Consider the following 23900-nt stretch of genomic DNA (forward strand, 5'->3'; position numbering starts at 1 on the left):
TTTCCTGTTCATCACAAAAAATAGCCAAGCAAGTGCAGACACTGACAAGATATGCGATACATTATGAGACCAAACGCGATTGGGGCTGGATCGTCACCTGTTTCTAATGAACATTTAATAAGCTGGATCTGACCGGTCTAACATCCTTTTACATGCTAAGAGCGTGGGCACATTTCAAGTTCTCAAGATAATTCGATGGTGTACAGAGACTCTGGCTGAGGTCTGCAAAGATCACTAAAATTGGACATTTGATTCATGAGGGAGGATGGATATCTGCTGAGGCTTTGGCCTTGATAATGGGAATGAGGTCAGTTCGAGTGGCAGAGAGACTGTTAACTCAAATAAATGAGATTCTACCAGCAGAACATAGATTGGATTTAGAAGCTTCAGACTTTTTCAGTTGATACAGGAGAGTGGCAAGAAATAGAGAGTGGATTGCTCTCTATTAGATCATCTCAGTCAAGCCTTTTTGGTGATACAGGAAAGAAGGATCTATATGTACTGTGTGTTAAAGCGGTACATTTCCACATGCTTGAAAACCTGAGGGAATCCAAGTGGCTGGATGTGTTTGGCTCAGGTGTGTCCCCTAAAGGCTGCTGGAGGACCCTGTACAAACATCCCATTGAGAAAAGGTCTGGAGACCTTCAGTGGAGGGTAGTGCATGTATAATAGCCACAAACAGACACAGAGCACACATTGATCCACAAGTAGGGGAGGAGTGTCCTTTTTGTGGGGTACAAGAAATAGTGTTCCCTATCTGTCGGTCACTACGAGTTATGTCGTGACGACATTAGGGGATTTACTTGAGAGCCCCGACTGCCTCTGATAAGAGAAAACGCCAATGAAATTTGGCTAGTGGATTTTGCATACCTGAGCCACTCCCCGTGCATACGGGTATAAAAGGGCGACAGGTGCATCCACTCATCAGATTTTTGCTTCGGAGCCGAGTGGATGAGAAATCTTCAAAACAGATCAGATCTCCACAAAGCCGTCTGCCTCGAAGTTTGTTCCTGGGTGGCGTTACGGTGCAGACAGCGGTGTCCCTGCAGCAGTGATTCCCCTGGGCACTTCACCTGAAAGAGCAAATTTCTAAAACACTGGGCGGTTCGCGTCTTTTTAAAGATGCCGTTCCGTCCGTGTTCTCTTGGTTGCGGTCGCTTCCTGTCCTCGGATGACGGTCACGAGCGCTGTCTTCAGTGTCTGGGCATCCAGCACGCTGAAGATGCGTTTGTGGATGAGTCATGCGCCTGTTGTGGGCGTATGAACATGGCAACGCTGCGATCTCGCCTTTCCTTTCTGAAAGGATTGGCACCCTCTGCCGCCACCCGTCCCGGTCTCTCTGGCTCGAGCAGAGGACCGCCGGCTGGCGCTCTGGGAGATCTGAGGGTGACAGTAAGAGCTTCTCCGCCGGGCACGTCCCCGCGGACCTCTTACTCCTCCCGCAGCGCTTGTTCCGTCCGGTTCCCGAGTGATTTCGCTGGTTCGCCTCACGGGGCCGCCAGCATTTCATTCGGTGCGCCGCCCAAGGATCAGATGTCGATCGCGGCATCGGGGGATGGGCTTTCGTCCTCTGAGGATGAACGATCGGCGGGGCTGCCCCCCTCGGGTGTTGTCGCCACTGCCGATCCGGACCCAGAGCTGACGGCCATGCTTGCCCGGGCAGCCGTGAGTATCGGGCTGGAGGTCAACAGACCGCCCAGTCCCGAGCCTTCGCGGCTGGATGATTGGTTCATCGGCGCAAAACGCGACCAGCGGCCGCACTTTGCCCCGGTGCCTTTCTTCCCGGAGGTGCATGAGGAGCTGACGAAGTCGTGGACGGCCCCTTTCTCGGCCAGAAGCCGCTCGTCTCCCTCCTCCGTCCTCACTACCCTCGATGGCGGGGCGGCCAGGGGGTACGTGGATATTCCCCAGGTGGAGAGAGCGGTTGCGGTGCACCTGTGCCAGCAAAACGCCGCCACCTGGAGGAATCATCCGCGTCTCCCGTCCAAAGCCTGTAAGCTGACGGCCGCACTTGCCGCCAAGGCTTACAGCGCTGCGGGCCAGGCCGCCTCTGCCCTGCATGCCATGGCCATCCTGAAACAAATGCACAAGGGTAGTCCCGACCCGGGGTTGATGCAGGAGCTGCGCACGGCGACTGACTTCGCTCTCCGGGCGACGAAAGTCACGGCGCGGTCCATCGGGAAGGCAATGTCCACGTTAGTGGTCCAAGAGCGCCATCTCTGGCTCAATCTGGCCGAGATGAAGGACGTTGACAAAGTACGCTTTCTCGACGCCTCCATCTCCCAGACGGGGCTATTTGGCGACACTGTCGAGGGTTTTGCCCAGCAATTCTCGGCAGTACAAAAGCAGATGGAGGCAATTCAGCACATCCTCCCTAAACGGCGGGATGCTCCAGCTGCCACCGCTGGCCCAAGGGCCAGGCCCCAGTCTGCTGGTCGCCGTGGGCGCCCTCCTGCGTCCTCCAGAGCTGCTCCGCCCCGTGCTGAGTCGTCACCTAGGCCGGTGCGTCGAGCCTCTCGCAGGAGTGCGGCGCCCCCTGCGCCTCAGCCGGCCGCCAAGTCCTCCAGGAAGACGACAAAGCGGCCCTGACGCGCACAACCCGGAGATGGAGGAATTTGCTCTTTCCCAGGAGACGACGAGGCTAGCGTCGCTCCTTCCCCCGGAGGAGGGCCGGGTGGAGAATCCTGTGTTTTCTTTTGTTTCTGTTCCGCCACTGGCTCAAGGGCCAGTGGTACCCACATTGTCAAAGAAAGAGCAATTTCCCTTTCCTCCGGGTTCCCAGGTCTGCGGGCTGACAGTGTGCGACGCAATGCCTCCTCACTCTCACCCGAGACCCATATTGCCAGTGGCCAAGAGAGTGCGGTCTGGGGACGCGATGCCTCCCCGCGCACCTCTAGCCAGTCCCCCCGGGGACTTAGGGAGTTTTGTGGGGATGAGTCAGAACGCACTGCCTTCTGTTCCATCCAACCTTACTCCCCCTCGCTGCACCACTGCGGGCACGTCGATTGGGCCTTTGGTGCCGCTTGCACGGTATCTGGGGGCGTGGCTTGCGCTACCCAGCCCGTCTCGCTGGCTCATTCGCACAGTTCGACTCGGCTATGCGATTCAGTTCGCTAGGCGGCCTCCCAGGTTCAGCGGCATCCTCGAGACTTCGGTGGCAGTCCGAGATGCACCTGTCCTGCGCGAGGAGATTGCTGTCCTTCTGGCAAAGGGTGCAATTGAGCCGGTCCCTCCAGCCGAGATGAGGCAGGGGTTTTAGAGCCCCTACTTCATCGTGCCCAAGAAAGGCGGTGGCCTCCGGCCAATCCTGGACCTGCGAGTCTTGAATCGGGCCCTACACAAGCTCCCGTTCAAGATGTTGACGCAGATGCGTTCAGTCCGTGGATTGGTTTGCAGCGATCGACCTGAAGGACGCTTACTTTCATGTCTCGATTCGCCCTCGACACAGGCCGTTCCTACGGTTTGCGTTCGAGGGGCGGGCATGGCAGTACAGGGTCCTCCCCTTCGGGCTCTCCCTGTCTCCCCGTGCCTTGCCCCGTTACGGGAAGTGGGCATCAGAATCCTCAACTATCTCGACGATTGGCTCATCCTGGCCCGATCGCGAGAACAGTTGGGTGGTCACAGGGACCTGGTGCTCCGGCACCTCAGCCAGTTGGGGCTTCGGGTCAACTGGGAAAAGAGCAAGCTCTCCCCTGTGCAGAGAATCTCTTTTCTCGGTGTGGAGTTAGACTCCGTGAGTATGACGGCACGTCTCTCAGCCGAGCGTGCCCAATCGGGAACTGCTGAACTGCGTGAGTTCCTTCAGAGGCAGGACAGTGGTTCCGCTGAAACAGTTTCAGCAGCTCCTGGGGCATATGGCATTCGTAGCCGCAGTCACGCCGCTCGGGTTGCTTCATATGAGACCACTTCAGCACTGGTTACACTCACGGGTCCCGAGATGGGCATGGCGCCGCGGGACACGTCGTGTCACCATCACGCAATCGTGTCGCCGCTCTTTCAGCCCCTGGTCGGACCTTGCCTTCCTACGGGCCAGGGTGCCCTTAGGACAAGTGTCCCGGCATGTTGTTGTCACAACAGATGCCTCCAGCATGGGCTGGGGCGCTACATGCAACGGGCAGGCAGCCTCGGAGCTCTGGATGGGGCCTCGACTGCTTTGGCACATCAACTGCCTAGAGCTGTTGGCAGTGCATCTGGCCTTAAAGCAGTTCCGGCCACTGCTCCTAGGCCAGCACGTGTTGGTCCACACGGACAACACTGCGGCTGTCTCGTACATCAACCGGCGGGGAGGTCTACGATCACGCCGCATGTCACAGCTCGCCCGCCATCTCCTCCTCTGGAGTCAGTCACAGCTCAAATCGCTGCGCGCCGTCCACATTCCGGGGGAGCTCAATCGTGCAGCCGACGCGCTCTCACGACAGCTCACGTTCCCCGGAAAATGGCGACTCCATCCCAAGACAATCCGGCTGATTTGGAGTCGATTTGGGGAAGCTCAGGTAGACCTGTTTGCTTCCCGCAAGTCCTCCCACTGACAGCTGTATTTCTCCCTGGCCGAGGGCCCCCTCGGCACGGACGCACTGGCACACAGCTGGCCTCGGGCTCTGCGCAAGTATGCGTTTCCCCCAGTGAGCCTGATCGCACAGACACTGTGCAAGGTCAGGGAGGACGAGGAGCAGGTCTTGTTGGTTGCGCCATATTGGCCCACCCGGACCTGGTTTCCGGAACTCACCCTCCTCGCGACAGCCCCTCCCTGGCGCATCCCTCTGAGGAAGGACCTTCTTTCTCAGGGGCTTGGCACCATATGGCACCTGCGTCCAGATCTGTGGAACCTCCATGTGTGGCTCCTGGATGGGACGCGGCAGACTTGAGTGGCCTGCCACAGGCTGAAGTGGAGTCTGTTCGCGGACTGGTGTTCTTCTCGTCGGGAGGACCCCCGAAGATGCACGATTGGAGTGGTGCTTTCTTTCCTGCAAGAGAGGTTGGAGCGCAGGCTGTCGCCCTCCACCTTGAAAGTGTACGTGGCTGCTATTGCGGCCCATCACGATGCAGTGGACGGCTGGTCCCTGGGGAAGCACGATCTCATTGTGAGGTTCCTGAGGGGCGCCAGAAGGTTAAATCCTCCTAGGCCACCCCTGATGCCCTCCTGGGATCTCTCTATTGTCCTGGCTGGACTTCAGAGGGGTCACTTTGAGCCGCTGGACTCAGTCGAGCTGAAATTCCTGTCGGCTAAGACAGCGCTCCTGACCGCGCTCACTTCCATCAAGAGGGTCGGGGACCTCCAAGCATTTCGGTAAGCGAAGAGTGCCTTGTGTTTGGGCCGGCCTACTCTCACGTTGTCCTGAGACCCCGGCCTGGATACGTGCCTAAGGTTCCCACCACGCCCTTCCGCGATCAGGTGGTGAACCTGCAAGCACTGCCCTCGGAGGAGGCAGACCCAGCCTTGGCGTTGCTGTGTCCCGTAAGAGCGCTGCGCATATACGTGGAACGCACCCGGAGCTTCAGAAGCTCTGAACAGCTCTTTGTCTGCCACGGAGGTCAGCAGAAAGGGAAGGCTGTCTCCAAGCAGAGGTTGGCCCACTGGATAGTGGATGCCATCGCCTTGGCGTACCAATCCCAAGGCGAGCCGTGCCCCCTCGGGGTGAGGGCTCACTCCACACGGAGTGTTGCCTCCTCCTATGCGCTGGCGCACGGCGCCTCTTTGGCAGACATCTGTAGAGCTGCGGGCTGGGCGACACCGAACACCTTCGCGAGATTTTACAGTCTCCGCGTTGAGCCAGTCTCTTCCCGTGTGTTGGGTAACAGGTAAGTGGTGGGAAGAGTTGGCCGGTGTCACGCTTGCTGCGCCATTCCCCCTTACCCGGGGATACGAGCGCCTATTCTCTCCTCCAGTTAGTTCCCCGGACGGCGAAACCTGGCGGAGTTCCTCCAGCACCCCCGGCAGTCAGGCTGGGCGGAGCAGTCTGACGCCAGGCCCAGTACCGGTGTTAGCTTGCCCGGGTCTCCGGTCAGCCCCTCTACTCGGCTAGGTGCCCATGTGGCCTGATTCCCTTCGGGTGATCCCACACGTGTATTCATCCACGGTACGGTTTCCCTCACGGTAAACCCGTGTCTTCCCTTTGACAGAGCTGGTCAGACCCTGCTGGCAGCCTTCCTCCCTTCTCCTAGGTAGGATCTGCCCCAGGGTCCAGGCGTATGTAGTACTGCCCCAGGCTTGGGCCAGTCCATACCAGTGTCTCCACACGTTACCTCCCTTCGGGCAGGGTGTGGCCTCCGTAGCGCCCTTCTCCGGAAGGCTCGCTTCCCCGTCGTTACTGCTGGGCTGTAACAACAAACAGGAAAGACTTGAAGCAGTCTTTCATAGAAGGTCGAAATCCCTTCCGATTTCTGGGGAAAGGAACAGCGGCTTGGCTATCTCCAGCAGCAATGTACTCAGTGGTCCCTGCGGGCGCCAAGGTTAGCGAATTTGCGCTGGGGCGACGGGAAGGTTGCGACCTTCGCATCGCATTTGTCTGTCACGCGCTAGCTTGTCAACATCTGCATGCCACAAGGTCGTGACGGGGTTCAGGTTGTGGCGCTTTCCATAGACCCCTAATGTTGTCACGACATAACTCGTAGTGACCGACAGATAGGGAACATCTCGGTTACGTACGTAACCCTCGTTCCCTGATGGAGGGAACGGAGACGTTATGTCCCCATGCCACAATCTTGAACCATCGCTGGTTGCCAGGGACACATTCTCGGCTCCTCAGCGGAAAACCTGATGAGTGGATGCACCTGTCGCCCTTTTATACCCGTATGCACGGGGAGTGGCTCAGGTATGCAAAATCCACTAGCCAAATTTCATTGGCGTTTTCTCTTATCAGAGGCAGTCGGGGCTCTCAAGTAAATCCCCTAATGTTGTCATGACATAACGTCTCCGTTCCCTCCATCAGGGAACGAGGGTTACGTACGTAACCGAGACGTTTCACTTATTTCTTAATTGTTCCAGACTACAACTGCTTTTTCATCAATTAGAAGGATACCGTCAAATTCTGGGGGAGTTTTTTATGCCTATGCTTTTTATTTATGGACCTAAATACAGCAGGAGCAAAATGCAAGTTCATGTGTTATTAAATTGTATATTTGGGCAAGGAAAACTGGCTATTTGGTATACTGGCTATCACGTAAAGGAATTTTTTTTGGTTCGGGATTGACTGTTGTTATTTTGGTGTTTAGGGGATTAATAAAATACCGTATTAATATAGAGTATGCGTATTATATGTTGATTGATGACTTGGATACTTTTAGGTCTAAATGGGGCATAAATCAATGTATTTGTGAAATCGATGATGATGATTGTTTCAAAATTTCTGTCTGAGAGATGATGGATTGTAGAACTGCTGTTTCTGTTGTGTACATTATTCCATTTTTATTTTCTTTTAATATTTTAAGAATGTTTAACTAGAATTAGTGGTAAATAAAGATATTGTTAAAAGTCAAGTCTCTCTCTCTCTCTCTCTCTCTCTTTCTCTCTTATTTTTTGTGTCCAAGTGAGTCACCTGACCTCAACCCAACTGAATAAATTTTACTTGCTGAACACAAAACTATAGGCAGATAGACCCACAAACAAGCAGCAACTGAAAACAGATGCATTAAAAATCAGGTTAAGCCTGATAAGGTATGAAACCCATGAATTTGGTAATAGCCATGTATTCCAGATGGGTCATTGTCCAAATATTTATGAACGTAACTGTATATTAGAAGCAATGTACAGCAATATTATTAATAATAATGCATTAATACCAAAGAAGTCACCCGTGTCCTGTCTGAATGACTATCGTCCCATAGCACCGACCCCAATCATGATGAAATGCTTTGTGAGGTTAGTCATGCATCACATCAAGTCCAGTCTCCCAAACACACTGGACCCATTCCAGTTTGCATACCGTCCAAACCGTTTCACTAGCTCTTACTCACCTGGGACAGAAAGACTCTTATGTAAGAATGCTGTTCATCGACTTCAGCTCAGCATTCAACACTATAATCCCACAACAGCTCATCCACAAACTAAACTTGCTGGGCCTTAACACCCCCCAATTCAATTGAATCCTGGACTTTTTAACTACAAGGCCTCAGTCAGTCCGTGTCGGCCGCAACTCTTCCAGCACTACCACACTGAGCACAGGTGCCCCACAAGGCTGTGTGCTCAGCCTGCTGCTCTTCACGCTGCTGACCCACGACTGCACTGCCAAGTCCAGCTCCAACCACATCATCAAGTTTGCTGATGACACAACTGTGGTAGGCCTCATCAGCAACAACAATGAAACGCTCTACAGAGAGGAAGTGGCACAGCTGGCGAAATGGTGTGGTGCTAACAACCTGTCACTCAATGTAAGACAAAAGAGGTTGTGATGGACAACCCCCAACCCCCAACCCCCCAACCCCTGGCCATCGACGGCTCAACCGTGGAGAGAGTCGGCAGCACTAAATTCCTGGGGGTGCACATCTCAGAGGATCTCACCTGGACCACCAACGTCACGTCACTCAACAAGAAGGGACAACAGCGTCTCCACTTTCTCCGCCGGCTGAAAAGTGCAAGTCTCCCGCCACCCATCCTCACCACTTTCTACAGTGGCACCATTGAGAGTGTGCTGACCACCTGCATCACTGTCTGGTATGGGAACTGCAGTGCTGCTGACCACAAGACCCTACAACGGACAGTGAACACTGCCGCAAAGATCATCGGTGCCCCTCTCCCCTCCATCCTGGACATTTTGCTTGCACGATGCTCCAGCAAGGCCTCCAGAATCAAAGCTCTTAACTCCAAACTCCCTGTCCCCCTCTGACCCCCCACTCACCCAACTCATTAATACAGTTGACAACTTTTCCTAAGTGCAATTCTGAGTGTGCTACACACAGGTGAGTGGGCTATACAAATCACCTGTAGTAATGCACTCATCCCACTATATGCACACTAGACACTTTCTATGAACACTCCCTGCTACAAAGACTCAATAAGAAAAATGTTTACTTGAGCATTGCACTACAAAATAATGTTTACTTGAGCATTGTACTACAAATCTTTTTGCACTATGCGCTGCTTCCCACAAAATCTCTCTTTAATCTGCACAACAATTTAATGTACGAAATATATACCCTTTTTTTTCTATCTTTTTGCACAATTTCATGTACAATATATTTGTAAAGTTCTTGTACAGTCTCAGTTTGTGTATGTCTAGGCAACTAGGTATAGTAGTTATAGTATTTATAGTATATGTATAGTCAGATGCTCTTTTTTTCTTTCTCTTATACTTGCATTGTTGTATGTTTATCTTATGTTTAACTAGTATGTAGCACCGTGGTCCTGCGAGACACGACATTTCGTTCCACTATATGTGCACACATGTAGCAGAATGACAATAAAGCTCGACTTGACTTGACTTAATATTTAAACCTGGTGCTTTCCATAGGTAGTTTAAGATTAAATTTAAAAATAAAAATGAGCAAGGTAAAATACTATTTTTCATAGTTCATAATACCTTTCACAAAGTAAAAAACAAAACAAACAAACAAAATCCATTTTGAGCTTTTTTATATATATATATATATATATATATATATATATTTTTTTACATATTACATTATGTACATTTTATGACGTTAATAGTAATGTCTTAAATATACTAACTTGTTGGATATTGTAGCAACTCACAATTCAAATGTAAGTTTTGTCTTTGTCTTCTTTTGCCCTGAATGCTGAATTAAGTTTAAGACTGACTCTTGGATCATCTGAGATTGGTGATTTCAAGGTGAGATCTGAGGAAATATAATAATCTATTACCAGACAGTGATTATTCATGTCATATATTAATTTTGGTAGATCAACATAAGATGTTTTGTTTTCTTTGTGCTATATTTCAATTTATAGACTGCCGGGCTCGAGCAAATGTTAGTGATTGCTGTAAACATGTTTCTACTTCCAAAAATAAATGGTAAAAATTTCAAATGATATTGCATTCATTATAAGCTGTTTCATTATTTAAAGTTTTCATACATGTGTAAATTTCTTTGCAACCTAGTAAAGGAAAGTCTGAAAACTATAGAATTTGCAAACTTGGTTTTGGAATGTCTGGGAACTATCTCATAATTATTGTTAGTAGGGCCCATCACTGATGATGCCCTCTTGGAATTCTTCTGTTTATTATCATTATTATATTAATGCTAACTTTGCATTGTAGATTACTTGAAGACTGGATTTCTCCTACCCAAACTGCAGAGCTTTAGTTTGATTAATTCTACATTGCTCATAAAAAATGTAAGTACTATTAAGTTACCATTACTCTTAAGAGTTTGAATTTTGTTTGCTATTGAAAACTTGTTAGAAAGCAACTCAATGCAAAAGTCTAAATTTGTTTACCTTTTGTGACTTTGTTTCAGGGCTTTGTGGTCATTTTTACCGATGTTGAAGATTCTTGGATAGTCTCAATGAAAACTAAGGTCCAAACTTCTCCAAATGATCACTTCATTGGAGGCCATTTGCATGCATAAGTAATCTGGCTTGCAAGGAAGGGTGGCGTGATGTCTTACAGTTAGAGTTTGGAGGATGAATATTTGTTCTGTGACAATAAATGAACATACCGAGTTCTTTATATATATATATATATATATATATATATATATATATATATACATATATACAGACATACATACACACAGTGAGGGAAAAAAAATATTTGATCCCCTGATGCTTTTGTACGTTTACCCACTGACAAAGAAATGATCAGTCTATAATTGTAATGGTAGGTTTATTTGAACAGTGAGAGACAGAATAACAACAACAACAACAACAAAAACACATTTTTAAATTATAAATTGATTTGCATTTTAATGAGTGAAATAAGTATTTGACCCCTTCGCAAAACATGACTTAGTACTTGGTGGCAAAACCCATGTTGGCAATCACAGAGGTCAAGAGGGATATCTCAGGAGGGATATTGTCCCACTCCTCTTTGCAGATCCTCTACAAGTCATTAAGGTTTCAAGGCTGACGTTTGGCAACTCGAACCTTCAGCTCCCTCCACAGATTTTCTATGGGATTAAGGTCTGGAGACTGGCTAGGCCACTCCAGGACCTTAATGTGCTTCTTCTTGAGCCACTCCTTTTTTGCCTTGGCCGCGTATTATTGTCATGCTGGAATACCTATCCACGACCCATTTTCAATGCCTTGGTTGGCTTCAATGCCCTGGCCCTGATGGTACATGAAAGAAAAGAATAATGAAGAATATGAGAGATATTATTAATTTGAGTGGGTTTTCTACTGAATTGCAAATGTTAACAAATGATTTAGAGGTAATGGAACTTCAAACTCTTGTTACAGAAATATAAATGTCAAGATGTTATGTTTCCAGTATGTGCTGTATATGGAGAGCACGAAGATGAATTGCTGCGAAGTTATTAATAATATGTTTATGAAGCTTGCTTTGCATAGAAATGGTTGATGTCAAGGAGATGCATTTTGCACTTGTTAAATACACTTGCGGAATGGACCTTCTAATCAAAACAAAGTCATGAGGTGTTATTCATATTATATATATATGAAGTATATGGTTTTGACACCTATATTTACGAATATATATGTGTGAAATGAGGTGTTACAATTTTCCATAGTTTAAAATAATAATAGGCATGTTTGCTATCTAAGAAATAGAGAATATGTTATTTTGTATTTGAACTGTTAACCCTGCTATGAGTAATATCTGGGTGAAGCATCACGGTCTCTGCCAGCTCGAGGAACTGAAACCAACCCAGACAGTGGAATAGACGACACGTGCAGGAATAACGCAGGTGGATGGAAGACTATAAAGGGCTGAAGACAGAGATGGACAAGGCCGGCTAATTGCGTGGTGAAGACTTCTCGTTTGTTATTTTTGTTATTTGCTTATGAGTTACTGTATTTTTTTAATAAAACGAAACCTTTGTATTGGTGATTCGTTAAACTTTTAAATCAGTCTCTGAGTAATTAATTCTTAAATAACTAGTTATCAGAACCTAAATAAATCCTTACTTCGAGTTTCAAGTGGTCAGAACTTGACTGAATTAGCATGGACACCGGGAACGGAGGGTTGAAGCTACATCTAATATCTACATCTAATAATGGAAAAAAACAAAATGGCACCGCTGTGTTCGGACGCTGTTCAGGCCGCTCCGCTGAGATTTTGCTTTAACGTACTTTTTTACTTACTTTTACTTTCTCTTTGTACACATTTCACGTCGGCACTGATCACCTACCACATAGAAACGCTTTTGGACATCGGAAACCGCTACACCAACCTGTTTCAGGACACTTTATCCAGGAATCCTTCATGGCCTCTGTAGATTCTTCCGAACGCGGAGACGAACAATATCCCCCCCGAGGCGACGGATCAAGAAACACCGCGGGAAACGCGCTGGGATTCGAGATAGACTCAGGAAAAGGGCTCACAGTCCTCTTCTCCCGAGCATTCTGTTAGCAAATGTCCAATCCTTGGAAAATAAGATGGACGATCTTAGAGCCAGGATTAGTTTCCAACGGGACATAAGGGACTGCAACATCCTTTGTTTGTCAGAAACGTGGCTTTCGTCCATGATCCCGGACACTGCTGTAATGCCCAGTGAGAACTTCTCTGTTTTTCGGACGGACAGAACAGCAGAGGCCGGTAAATCCAGGGGTGGAGGTGTGTGTTTCATGATTAACAAGAAATGGTGTGATCCCAGGAATATCTCCATTCTGTTGCGTTCCTGCTCGCCTCATCTGGAACATCTTTCCATTATTTGCCGCCCATTTTATCTGCCCCAGGAGTTTTCATCGATCATTGTTACTGCTGTGTACATTCCACCACAGGCGGACACCGGCTTGGCTTTGTCTAAACTTCACGATGTGTTCAGCGGCTACATTAACAAACATCCTGACGCTGCCTTCATCATCGCGGGAGACTTTAACAAAGCCAACCTCAAGCAGGTCATGCCGAACTTTTATCAATATGTATCCTGTCCAACTAGAGGACCAAACACACTGGATCATTGCTACACTCAGTTCAAGAATGCCTACAAAGCCGGCTCACTACCGGCTTTTGGCAAATTGGACCATGCCGCCATTTTCCTAACACCGGAATACACACAAAGGCTCGTTCAGGAACCTCTGGTGCAGAGAGAAGTGACGCGCTGGTCCTCCCACTCAGAGGCTATGCTGCAGGAGGCTCTTGATGACGTCGACTGGGACATGCTCCAGGCAAGTTCTTCTGACGTCAGCGAGTTCACGGATGTAGCATTAAGCTTTGTAAACACGCTAAACGAGCAAGCTACAGAAACAATAACTATAAGGACATTCTCCAATCAGAAACCGTGGGTGGACAGATCAATCCGTGCTGCGGTTAACACACGCACTGCAGCTTATAATGAGGCTCTTCTGACCGGGAATATGCGCGAGTACAAAGCATCGTGCTATGCTCTCCGACGCGCAGTAAGAGCCGCTAAACACAGATACAGAGAGAGAATTGAGTCTCATTTCCAGCTCAATGACTCTAGATGGATGTGGCAGGGACTGAGGACCATCTGTGGCTTTGGAAACAAACCCTCCGCAGAGGTGAGAGCAGATCCATTGCTGGCCGACGAGTTAAACATCTTCTACGGCTGCTTCGATTGTAACGGCGGCAGCGCGTCTCTGCCGTCCAGCGTGTCAGGAAGCAGCAGGCAGAGCAGCGATGATCCTGTAATCACCGTGTCGGAGGATGAGGTTCGGAGGGCGCTAAAGAAAGTGAACGTCAGGAAAGCAGCCGGACCTGATGGGATAACCGGCCGTGTTCTGAGGTCCTGCGCCGATCAGCTCGCTGGTTTGTTCACTTCCATTTTTAATGAGTCCCTTGCTACCTCCGTGGTTCCCACCTCATTCAAAAAATCTGTCATTATCCCTGTGCCAAAGAACAATAAACCCTCTTGCCTGAATGACTATCACCCAGTTGCCCTCACATCTATAGTCATGAAGGTTTTTGAGAGACTTGTAAAGAGCCACATCTGCTCCTCCATACCGGATACTTTGGACCCTCTTCAGTTTGCCTATCGCCCAAACAGATCTACGGACGATGCCACCTCTCACGTCCTCCACTCTTCCCTCACACACTTGGACAGCAACAATGGGAATTATGTAAGGCTGCTATTCATTGACTATAGCTCAGCTTTCAACACTATAGTCCCCCATCAAGCTGGCTTCTAAACTCACAGACCTCGGCCTAAACTCCTCACTCTGTGACTGGATTCAAGACTTCCTCACCGGCAGACCTCAAGTGGTGAAAGTTGGTCAGTTCACCTCAAACCCCATCACCCTGAACGTAGGAACCCCACAGGGCTGTGTCCTGAGTCCCCTGCTTTACTCTCTCTACACGCATGACTGCGTGTCCTCTCACAGCTATCAAATTCGCTGATGATACTGTGGTTCTGGGCCTCATCTCCAACAACGATGAGACCGCTTACTTGGACGAGGTAGAGAGACTTACATCATGGTGCCAGGACAACTGTCTCTCTCTGAATGTGAGCAAAACTAAAGAGCTGATCATGGACTTTAGGAAGAGACAGCAGCAGCCCTACACTCCTCTTATGATCAGTGGGACCCCTGTGGAGAGAGCGATTAGCTTCAAGTACCTCGGTGTAAACATCTCCGAGAACCTGACTTGGACTTCACACATCCAAACACAGGTTAAGAAAGCCAGGCAAAGACTGTACCATCTGCGACAGCTGAGGAAATTCAGGGTCTCACCAGCAATCCTGAAAACTTTCTATTCAGGGACCATAGAAAGTGTATTGACTCAGTGCATCTCAGTGTGGTATGGAAACAGCTCAAATCAGGACTGCAAAGCACTACAGAGAGTTGTGCGCTTAGCTGAGCGCATCTCAGGGTCTGCTCTCCCCTCACTGCAGGGCATCTACCTCAAACACTGCAAAAATAGAGCTGTCAAAATAATCAAGGACTCAAATCACCCTGGTAACCGTCTATTCACTTTGCTTCCATCTGGTAAGCGCTTCTGTAGCCTGATGGCAAAAACTGAGAGACTTAGGAGGAGCTTCTTCCCCCAGGCCATCAGGCTCCTAAACTCTAACTCCGTGTCATAACATCACTTGACTCCATGTAAATATCACCATATCAATAGCTATTCATAATTTTTCTCTACCTCATATTGCTGCTATTTAAATACCCCGTACAACTTTTTGCACATTCCTCTTATATTACTATTTAAGTCAACAACATACTGACCTGCACATTTATATTTATATTTTTTATCTTTTATTTTAATTTATTCTCTTATTTTTTCTACTGTCCTTGGAACGGACCTGACTTACATTTCACTGCTGGTTATACCCTGTATAATTGTGTATGTGACAAATTAAAAATCTTGTATCCATTCGATGGAGAGGTGAGTATAGAATGGTCTATTATGAACCTATTATGAGAAATATGGATATGATTAGTGGGTTTTAATTCCCTGTACCGGTATACAAACACTACTATATATATATATATATATATATATATATATAAGGTGACCAGACATGCCAGTACTTTGATGTTACACAACAATCGATATAAGCAGCACAAACAGCAAAAACCTGCTTTTTTAGGCAACATAAAAATCCTGGCCAGAACACGTCCCAGGGAAATGGCACTTCTGGTCACCTTAATATATACTGGTGTATCCTCCCCTGTGTTTAGTTCCTTGAACATCTCGGCTTGGTTTTTTATTATGTCATTTATTCCCATAGTTACTGATCATACAAACCTGCTTTTAATCTTTTAGTCTTGGCCTCTATATACTTACATACTCTGGCTGTGCTCAAAATCACCCCCTTGTGCCTTCTGCTGCTTTTGCATAGTTTGTTCTTGCTGATTAATAATCATTTAAAACCTAGGAAACTGACAGCTCCAGTAGCTATGAAAAGAGTTATCTTAAACTCTGTCATGAAAACTAACATGTATAAACTTTGATTAAGCTATTTAATAATCAATTAATGGAGAGTATGGGTGTGGGCTCTGTCTTCATTCGGGTGTTCAAGTGAGAAAAGGCAATGCATCCTTGTTTGGAGAAGATGCCTTTTAGAGATCACAACACAACTGTGCAAATAGAAGAGATTGCCAAAAATAATGAACAGAGCATTTTGGGCATAAAAGAGCCATCTCCAATTGTGGACTTGCCCAATTGTGACCTGATCAGTGGTGTGGTCCCTGATTACATGCATTGCTGTGTTGCTGAGAGTTTGCTGTCAAATAGCCACTTTATGGTTTGATTAAAAAAAAGCTTCAGCCAACCATCTTTTTTTGGTTTGAATACTGCAAGAGTGGATCAAAATATTTTAGCAATTAAGCCTTCAAGCATTTTTCTCGAATCCCACTGTCTATTGTTGAGTCAACGTTTTGGTTGGCCAGTCCTGAAGGGGATATTTCCAAACAATTATCTTGTTTGGAGGGTGTGAGCACTTTGCTAGGTTCAGACATTAGCCAATAGGATATTGACCATGCTCATGAGGCTCTTGAGCTTCATGCTAAATCAGTTCAGTCTATGTATGGCGAAGATCTGATGACTTACAATGTGCATTCACTCCTGCATTTGACTAAGAGTGTTGAGAATTTAGGTCCTCTCTGGGCCCAGTCTGTTTTTATGTTGGAGAGGTCACTCACAGACAAACATACACAAAGACAAAGTAAATGAACAACTCTGTTGTTATATTGGAAGATGGCAGTATTTTCAAGGTTTCATACTTTAAGGTACATACATAAGATTTCAGCAGAAACTGATTGCACTATGTTAAATCATTTTCTATTCTTAACTATTTTAAATTCTTTTTAAATAAATTTTATCATTTTGTTTTTTATTGTTGTGAATATTAGTTTTTTAATTCCTTGTTTTTATTGTTGTGATTTTTATTATTTGTAATGGCTATTCCACTTTCTTTTATGTAAAGCACTTTGAATTACCACGGTGTATGAAATGTGCTATATAAATAAACTTGCCTTGCCTTGCCTTACCTTACTTTCTCTGTGTCAGTGATGACCAACATCACCTATGCAGTTGACAAATTTAGAAATTGTACAGTGCAGAAGCTGGTTCGAGGATATACTGTCAAAATATCATTGACCTTTATGAAGACCGTTAATTTTCCTACAGGATTTGAAAGAGCAGTTGACAGCAATGCCATTGTGAGACCATATATTTACATTAATTGTGAACAGTCTGGGCCTGTTGTCTGTGAACAAATCAGAACATATTGTAAATAAAGTTTTGAAATAAAGAATCAAATATGTTTCCAGAACAGTGATCTAAAATGTTAAAAATGAGGGGTTAAAAATTAGCTGGAATGAATGTCACAAAGTCATTTTTGTAAATGTTACATGAACTCTGTTGATGGTGATAAGAATCACTTTGACATGTTTGTAGGTTGAGAATAGAACTGCTATATATACTGAACTTAGTACTGTGATAAAGTTGTAATAAAGAAATTGTCACAAATTAAAATTAAAATGAGTGATGTTGGATTTGGGAGTAAAACTATGTAAAATATGCAACTGTTTTTTAGAATACACTAATAAATATGTGTGCTTGTGTGTGTAGTTTAAATGTTGTTTCATCTATGGTTGAAATTCAGTATGATATATGACTATGATTGACTATAAGCATAGGGCTCCACTTAGGACAAGATTAAATCAAGGACGAATGAAGTACAACGTTATACTAATTGGTAAATTGCACTGTTTTACACGTCTCAAGAGATGTGGTGGACATTCATATTAAATTAGCATTGTTTCACTATTATTTTACATCATGAAAATCTATGGGGCTTTAGTCATATGTAGGACATATAATAACATATATGATTGAAAATACAGTTATATTATGCGTTTTGTATATGTGGTTTTTGAAGCCAAAATATTGTCACTTACTATTCTTTATTATCTGTTGCCTGTGTTGTTACTGTTGTCATATTGTGTGTGATTTTTAATTTAAAAACTCAAATTTCAAATAATATTTGAATGAAATAAAACGGTCACCATGTTTATTCATATATTACTTGATATATAATGTATGACCTACTGTATAAACAATCGTTTTAGAGCAATTTGTTGTAGCCACTTATACTGTAACTACATGGAACAAGGAGGTAACAAGCACCACTGTAATTTACAGCCCACAAATGTTGTATTTTCCCCATAACTACATGGAACAAGGAGGTAACAAAGCACAATGTTAATTTACAACCCAATGTAAGGGATGGGTTGTTTTTGTGGTAAGCTTAACGGATGAACATTTAGGGACTGAAATGCTGGGGGGAACATATTCAAGGTTGCAGATTGAAGCAAAACATATTCAAGGTTGCAACTGTTCCAAAAGAACATCACTGTCTCCTGAGAAAGAACAACGAGTTTAGGACTTGGTTACATCTCGACGTTGATAAGTACTGGGTGCAGAATTCTGGCACAATACACCTATTGCGAAACCTCAGAGATGTTGCTGAGTAAGGATTCATCTTTTGGTAACTGAAACAAGTGCACCCAGCTGGGAGGAGGAGCGAGTCTGGCCAACTTGCTTTCTCTCTCACTCGGAGGGTTGTTCTTAACCCGCACCTAATTTTGAAGTATAAAAAAGGGGTTTCTTTCAGAAACAGTGGAAGCTCAGCTGTGGGATAAGCACGCGTCGCCCAGCATTTCTCGGACAGGTGTTGGTTTTCTACTGTGACTGAAACGGGCTCCCCAGTCTTTTGAAGAGTGAAGATGATGGCACAGTTCTGAGGTTGTATATTTGTTATAATATTTTGCTTGGGGTTTTAGTTTTAGTGTATGCTCAACTTTATGTATTATTCATTCATGATTATTATCTTTTATCCATTTACTCATGATCATTCTTATATTATTCACTGGTTTATGATTATCCTTTTTTAATGTGTTTATTTTTGATTATCATTATTCTTTTATGCATTTACCTATGATCATTATCAGTATTATTGATATCAGCTGTGTACCAACAATAAACAGTTGTAATTGCTTGATTAGTATGGTGTACGGACCTTTTATTGACACCTTCTCTCGCCGAATTAGCGCCTCACTGGTCTCACATCAGTTTTGAAAACCAAAACAGAAACCATACTAAAACATTATTGGCGTCACAAACAGGATTCGTGAGACATTTTTTTGGTGCGAGGCAGAGAAGGTCACAAGGGTGTTTTGAAGGTATATTGATGCAATGTTTCGTAAGAAAGGGAAGGAGCCCGAGCCTGATGTGCTCCCAGAATGGGATGACACTTTGTATGAGTCAGTCACGAGAGAACCCTGAAAGGGCGGAGGGTTACCTCAGTTCTGGTCTGGTGCACTGAGGGACGCAGAGCCGCATCAAGTAGAATCATGCTTGAAAAAGGTTGCTGTCTCGGAAAAGGATCCATTGAAGGGCTTACAGATTCGCTTGTGGATTGTGTTAACTGCTTACAGAAAGCAGCATGAGCGTGCAGATCAGGAATGTAGAGAGATTGAAAAATTGATGAAAGAAATGTCAGATTAGGGCGTGCCTCAAATTTTGCGCCAGCATCTTAATCAGATGACTGGTGTGGCAGAAAAAGCTGCTCTTCAGGTAGCCAAAGTTAATGCTAAAAAGAAGCGAAAAGAAAATGTACGCAAGGTACGGGCGTTTGTAGCTACTGCAAATGCCGACGGGTGGGGTCCATCCACTTGGGATGGGAATATTTGGGATTCTGATGATTATAATACTGGACTGGACAAAGATGTCGGTCCAGACGAGGGATCTGAAATAGATACCCCTTCTGTTCAGGTAAAACCAATTCAGAGAAGGAGATTAGTGCAGGGAGCATTGGGTAATAACAGACAAGATGTAATGGAAGATTATACTCATCATGAAATTTCAGACATCAGAGAGCGAATGAAACAAAAATCTGGAGAGCCTCTTGATCGTTGGTTAATACGTCTTTATGATCAGGGAGTGAGTCAGATCAGAGTGGATGCTGTTGATAGTATGCACTTCTTAGATCTGTGTAATGATCCGGTTGTTCGATCTGGAATGAAAACTGAGGCATAAATTCTTGATGGAAATGAAGTAGCTTGTTGGCCCTTATTGCTAATGCAGTGTATAGACGTGACATTTTCCAGACGAGGGTAGTTGGCCCTCTAAGGAGGGGCAATGGCACACTTTGAATGAGGCTGTCTCGCGTTTAAGAGAATTAGCTATGAGGGTAGCTGCAGTCACAGGGCATACAGGAGAGTTAGATGACACCCACTAACTTTATCCATGAGAAATGCCATTATTAAGAATGCCCCCTCTCAGTACAAAGGACCCGTGATGGCTGTCCTTTTGGGGGCAGAGGATTGGACGATCGGGGGTACAGTTACCAAATTGCGGGATTTAGGTGATTTGGGGAAATGGGACAAAATCGAGAAACCATGATCTACTCCCAATAATGGTAATACATCAGGAAATACTGGGGGAGGCATTCAGGAGGGGGTTTCCAGAAAACAGTTATGGGCTCTGTTGCGGCAGGCAGGGGTTAACCCTCTAGGGTCTGAGGGTGTTTTGGGGGCCTGGAGAACTTTCAACATGCCCTGACATCTGTGCTATTTTCAGTTGCTTATAAAAATATAAATGGCTAAAGTCTAATGACACTGTAAACACCACAAACTGGGCTAAATATAATATGTTAGCAGCATTTATGTACATTATTGTGTTTTTGAGAAATCAACGTTTATGCGTGGTTAGTGAAAAACTAAAATTTTGAAGTCACTGAAATAAGACCATAAAACACATACAGAACATTTGTTTACAAGACTTTTGAGAACTGTATCTTGTAGCCTAGATTGTTTGCTTCAAAATTATGTGAAAATCATCTTATTTGCCCATAGAAAACTATTTAAATTTTAAGATTTAAATTTTTAAAGACATGTTTTGTGATTGAAAGCTGTGGTGGCTTCTGCCAGTGCTATGAGAAATCATTCTCAGAGTCTTGGGGTTTTGATGCCAGAATTTAGATTTTATTATCAGAGACAATAAAACCGAGAGACCCTGCAGTGAATCTCCCGAATCTGTTTCCTATAGCAGACAATAGACCCTCTGTATGTTACGTTAAGTGAAGAGACATGACTTTGTCAAAACAGGATGTGCAGTTTTACTTTAAATGATGTTTAATTAACAAAGTTCGGGAGGAGCACGTCAGATACTTAGCCTAATTAGACACAAGTGGCACGTAATCAAGTTCATCAATACATGGATATAAATACAGCCGTCATACCTCCATTCATTTGACGATTACTCAGCATCCTGCTCGCTCGTCTGACATAGTCCTCGATGTCCCACCACGATACTTCCTCATCAGGAGCGGAATCCGTCTCTTCCCCGGCGGCAACACCTCAACCAACCGGTTCCAGGATCTCCGCTTCCCCGCACAGCAATGCAATCGAGCCCAAGGCTCCTCGTCGCGGGCGGCCTACAACCCGTTCAGCCTCTCGCCTCTCAAAACGCAGAAGTTCTCATTCATCTCCTCTGGCGAGAACACCACCTGTTTCCCCAGCGTCTTCATACTGGTCCACCAGGCCAACAATTCCACCCATAGAAAAATGGACCGTGCCGAGCCTGAGGCAGGCGCTAAGCAACGCTGACATCCAGGCCCCACGCAAGTTTACCAAAGCCGAATTGTATGACTTGTATAAAAATCTAAGACCAACTAACCCATCTCCTAAATCCACTCCAGCCCCAAAGAAGGGGAAAAAACCCAGCAAATCCGTGAACACACCAAGGCAGACTCCTTCATTCTCCTCCAGCTCAAGGACCAGCTCATCAAACAGTGGCGCTAAGCCCGCAGCAAGCCAAGACCACGCCCCCTATTCCACCGAAGCAAGGCCAGTCGAGAATCTGGCTGCAGCTCAGCATTTCGCCGCGGCTCCTCCCTCAGCAATGCTAAGGCCCACAACTCAAGTGGGCGCCTGGCCGCCTCCGCCGCCAATCTCAGCCCCGCAGCCCACCTTCTTAAACTCAGGGCCCGCAGCGCAAGCAAACGCTTGGCTGCAATGGCCGGCACATTCTGCCCCGCCGCCCACCTTTCCGAGTTGAGGGCCCGCCAGGGCCACCCGGGCAACCACCCTCAGCTCTGCAGCCCTATGGCTCAGAACTCTCAGCACAGACAAGCACTGTGCCTCCGTGGCCTCCTCATTCAGCCCTGCAACCCGCTCCTTCCTGCTCGGGAATTACAGCCCAGACTAACGTTTGGCCCCACGAGCTGCCAAACATTGCCCCACCCCCAACCAACCCTCTCTTGCAAGCGAAACCACAATATTCACTCTTCACCACCACACCCATGCCCATCCCAGCGAACGCTATCACCGCCGAACCACCACAAGTGGCAAACAACGTCCGCACGCAAATATTAGCAGGTGCGGATGTTGATCTCGCGCTTCTCCTTTCCCTCCTGCCTACCTCCGAAACTCACCGACAGATAGATTGCGGGGACTTCTCAGTCACTTTAAAAAACCCCAATCCTCAGTCATCCCATATCCTGTCGTTTCCTGAGTTCTCAATAGCCTTTAGTCGTTTCACCGAGATCATATGCTCCGTCTTCCCCCACAGACGACGTGAGCTCAACGACTACTTGGCTATCATAGCCGAGCTCGCGTTATCTTACGGAGGAGGGCTGTTCTTCACTTACCACAAACTATTTTCCGCTAAAAGCGCCGTCCGAGTGGCGCAGTGTAATCAATGCCCCTACTGGGGCGCTATCGACTTAGATCTCCACAGCAGTGTGTTCACAGGTTGCAAGAACATCTCATGCGTCATATGCAGGTCGGTCACTCACTCCACCACCGCATGCCCACGCATCAATCCCTCAACACCATGCTCAGAACCCACATCCTCGAAATCCACCAGCTACGTTCCAAGACCAGCAACCATCACTCATCCAGATCAGGATCCAGCCGCACTCGCGGCAGACATCAGACAGCCTTGTTTTGCTTTCAACAATCGAAGATGCTTCAGGCAGCGCTGTCGTTACCTCCACATCTGCAGCTTTTGCGGCGGAGCACATACTCGCACCACATGCCCGGTTTTCAAAGCTGCTAATAAAAAATAAAAAAATTACTTATCGACTCCCGTGAATATTTCTCGCCTGGCTATTGAGCTCTCCCACCATCCAGACACAGAATTTCGCAACTATCTCTTATCCGGCCTCAGCCACGGGTTTAATCTGGGCATCGAACGCACACTCTCCCAATCATTTATTTGTAACAACCTCCAATCCGCCCACGCCGAGCCCGATGTAGTAAACGACCTCATCGCGAAAGAAGTCAAATCAGGCTTCATGATCGGACCTTTCGATAAACCCCCTTTCGAAAAATTTCGCATCAGTCCCATCGGCGTAGCTACTAGAAAATTTTCTAATACAAAACGCCTAATCATCGACCTGTCATCTCCGCATAACTCCACTGTTCCAAGCATCAACAGCTTGATTCTTCTCAACGAATATTCCCTTAGATACCGCGACAAAGAACAGGCAGTAGAACTCATCAAAATCGCAGGACAAGGAGTTTGGATGTGTACTGCTTACACAAATGTAGCAAATTTGTGCCACTAATTCCTTATAAGCTTTCCATCGAAAAACAGCGATCTGTCGTCGATGCTTGAGGCTTAGACCCTCAGAATGATATATAGTTTGACAAGATTAACTTTGTCCCGTTTCATTTATTCTATTAGAAAACAATGACACATGCAAACAAAGAGTGTTCAGTGCGACGTCGCTCTGGTGAACGTTAACAGGTTAAGTCGTTCCACCTATCTTATAACATACTTTTTCCTGATTTTTCTCTACTTTCAATAACTTCTTTTATCTCTTTTCTCAACAGCATCAAAGGCCTCCAAATC

General features: G+C 46.3%; 1 protein-coding gene across 1 annotated transcript in view; it reads left to right on the forward strand.

Moving 5' to 3' along the window:
* Window positions 1-10829, forward strand: part of bpifcl (BPI fold containing family C, like) — a 73628-nt gene extending 62799 nt beyond the window's left edge. Inside the window, exons 13-16 of the mRNA XM_079426530.1 lie at window positions 9743-9785; window positions 9905-9968; window positions 10215-10291; window positions 10414-10829. Coding sequence (XP_079282656.1) covers window positions 9743-9785; window positions 9905-9968; window positions 10215-10291; window positions 10414-10524 — 295 coding nt within the window. The 3' untranslated portion in view covers window positions 10525-10829. The remainder of the gene's footprint in view (window positions 1-9742; window positions 9786-9904; window positions 9969-10214; window positions 10292-10413) is intronic.
* The last annotated feature ends 13071 nt before the right edge of the window (window positions 10830-23900 follow it).

Source organism: Barbus barbus, assembly GCF_936440315.1.
Source record: "Barbus barbus genome assembly, chromosome: 10".
NCBI classification, from domain to species: Eukaryota; Metazoa; Chordata; class Actinopteri; order Cypriniformes; family Cyprinidae; genus Barbus; species Barbus barbus.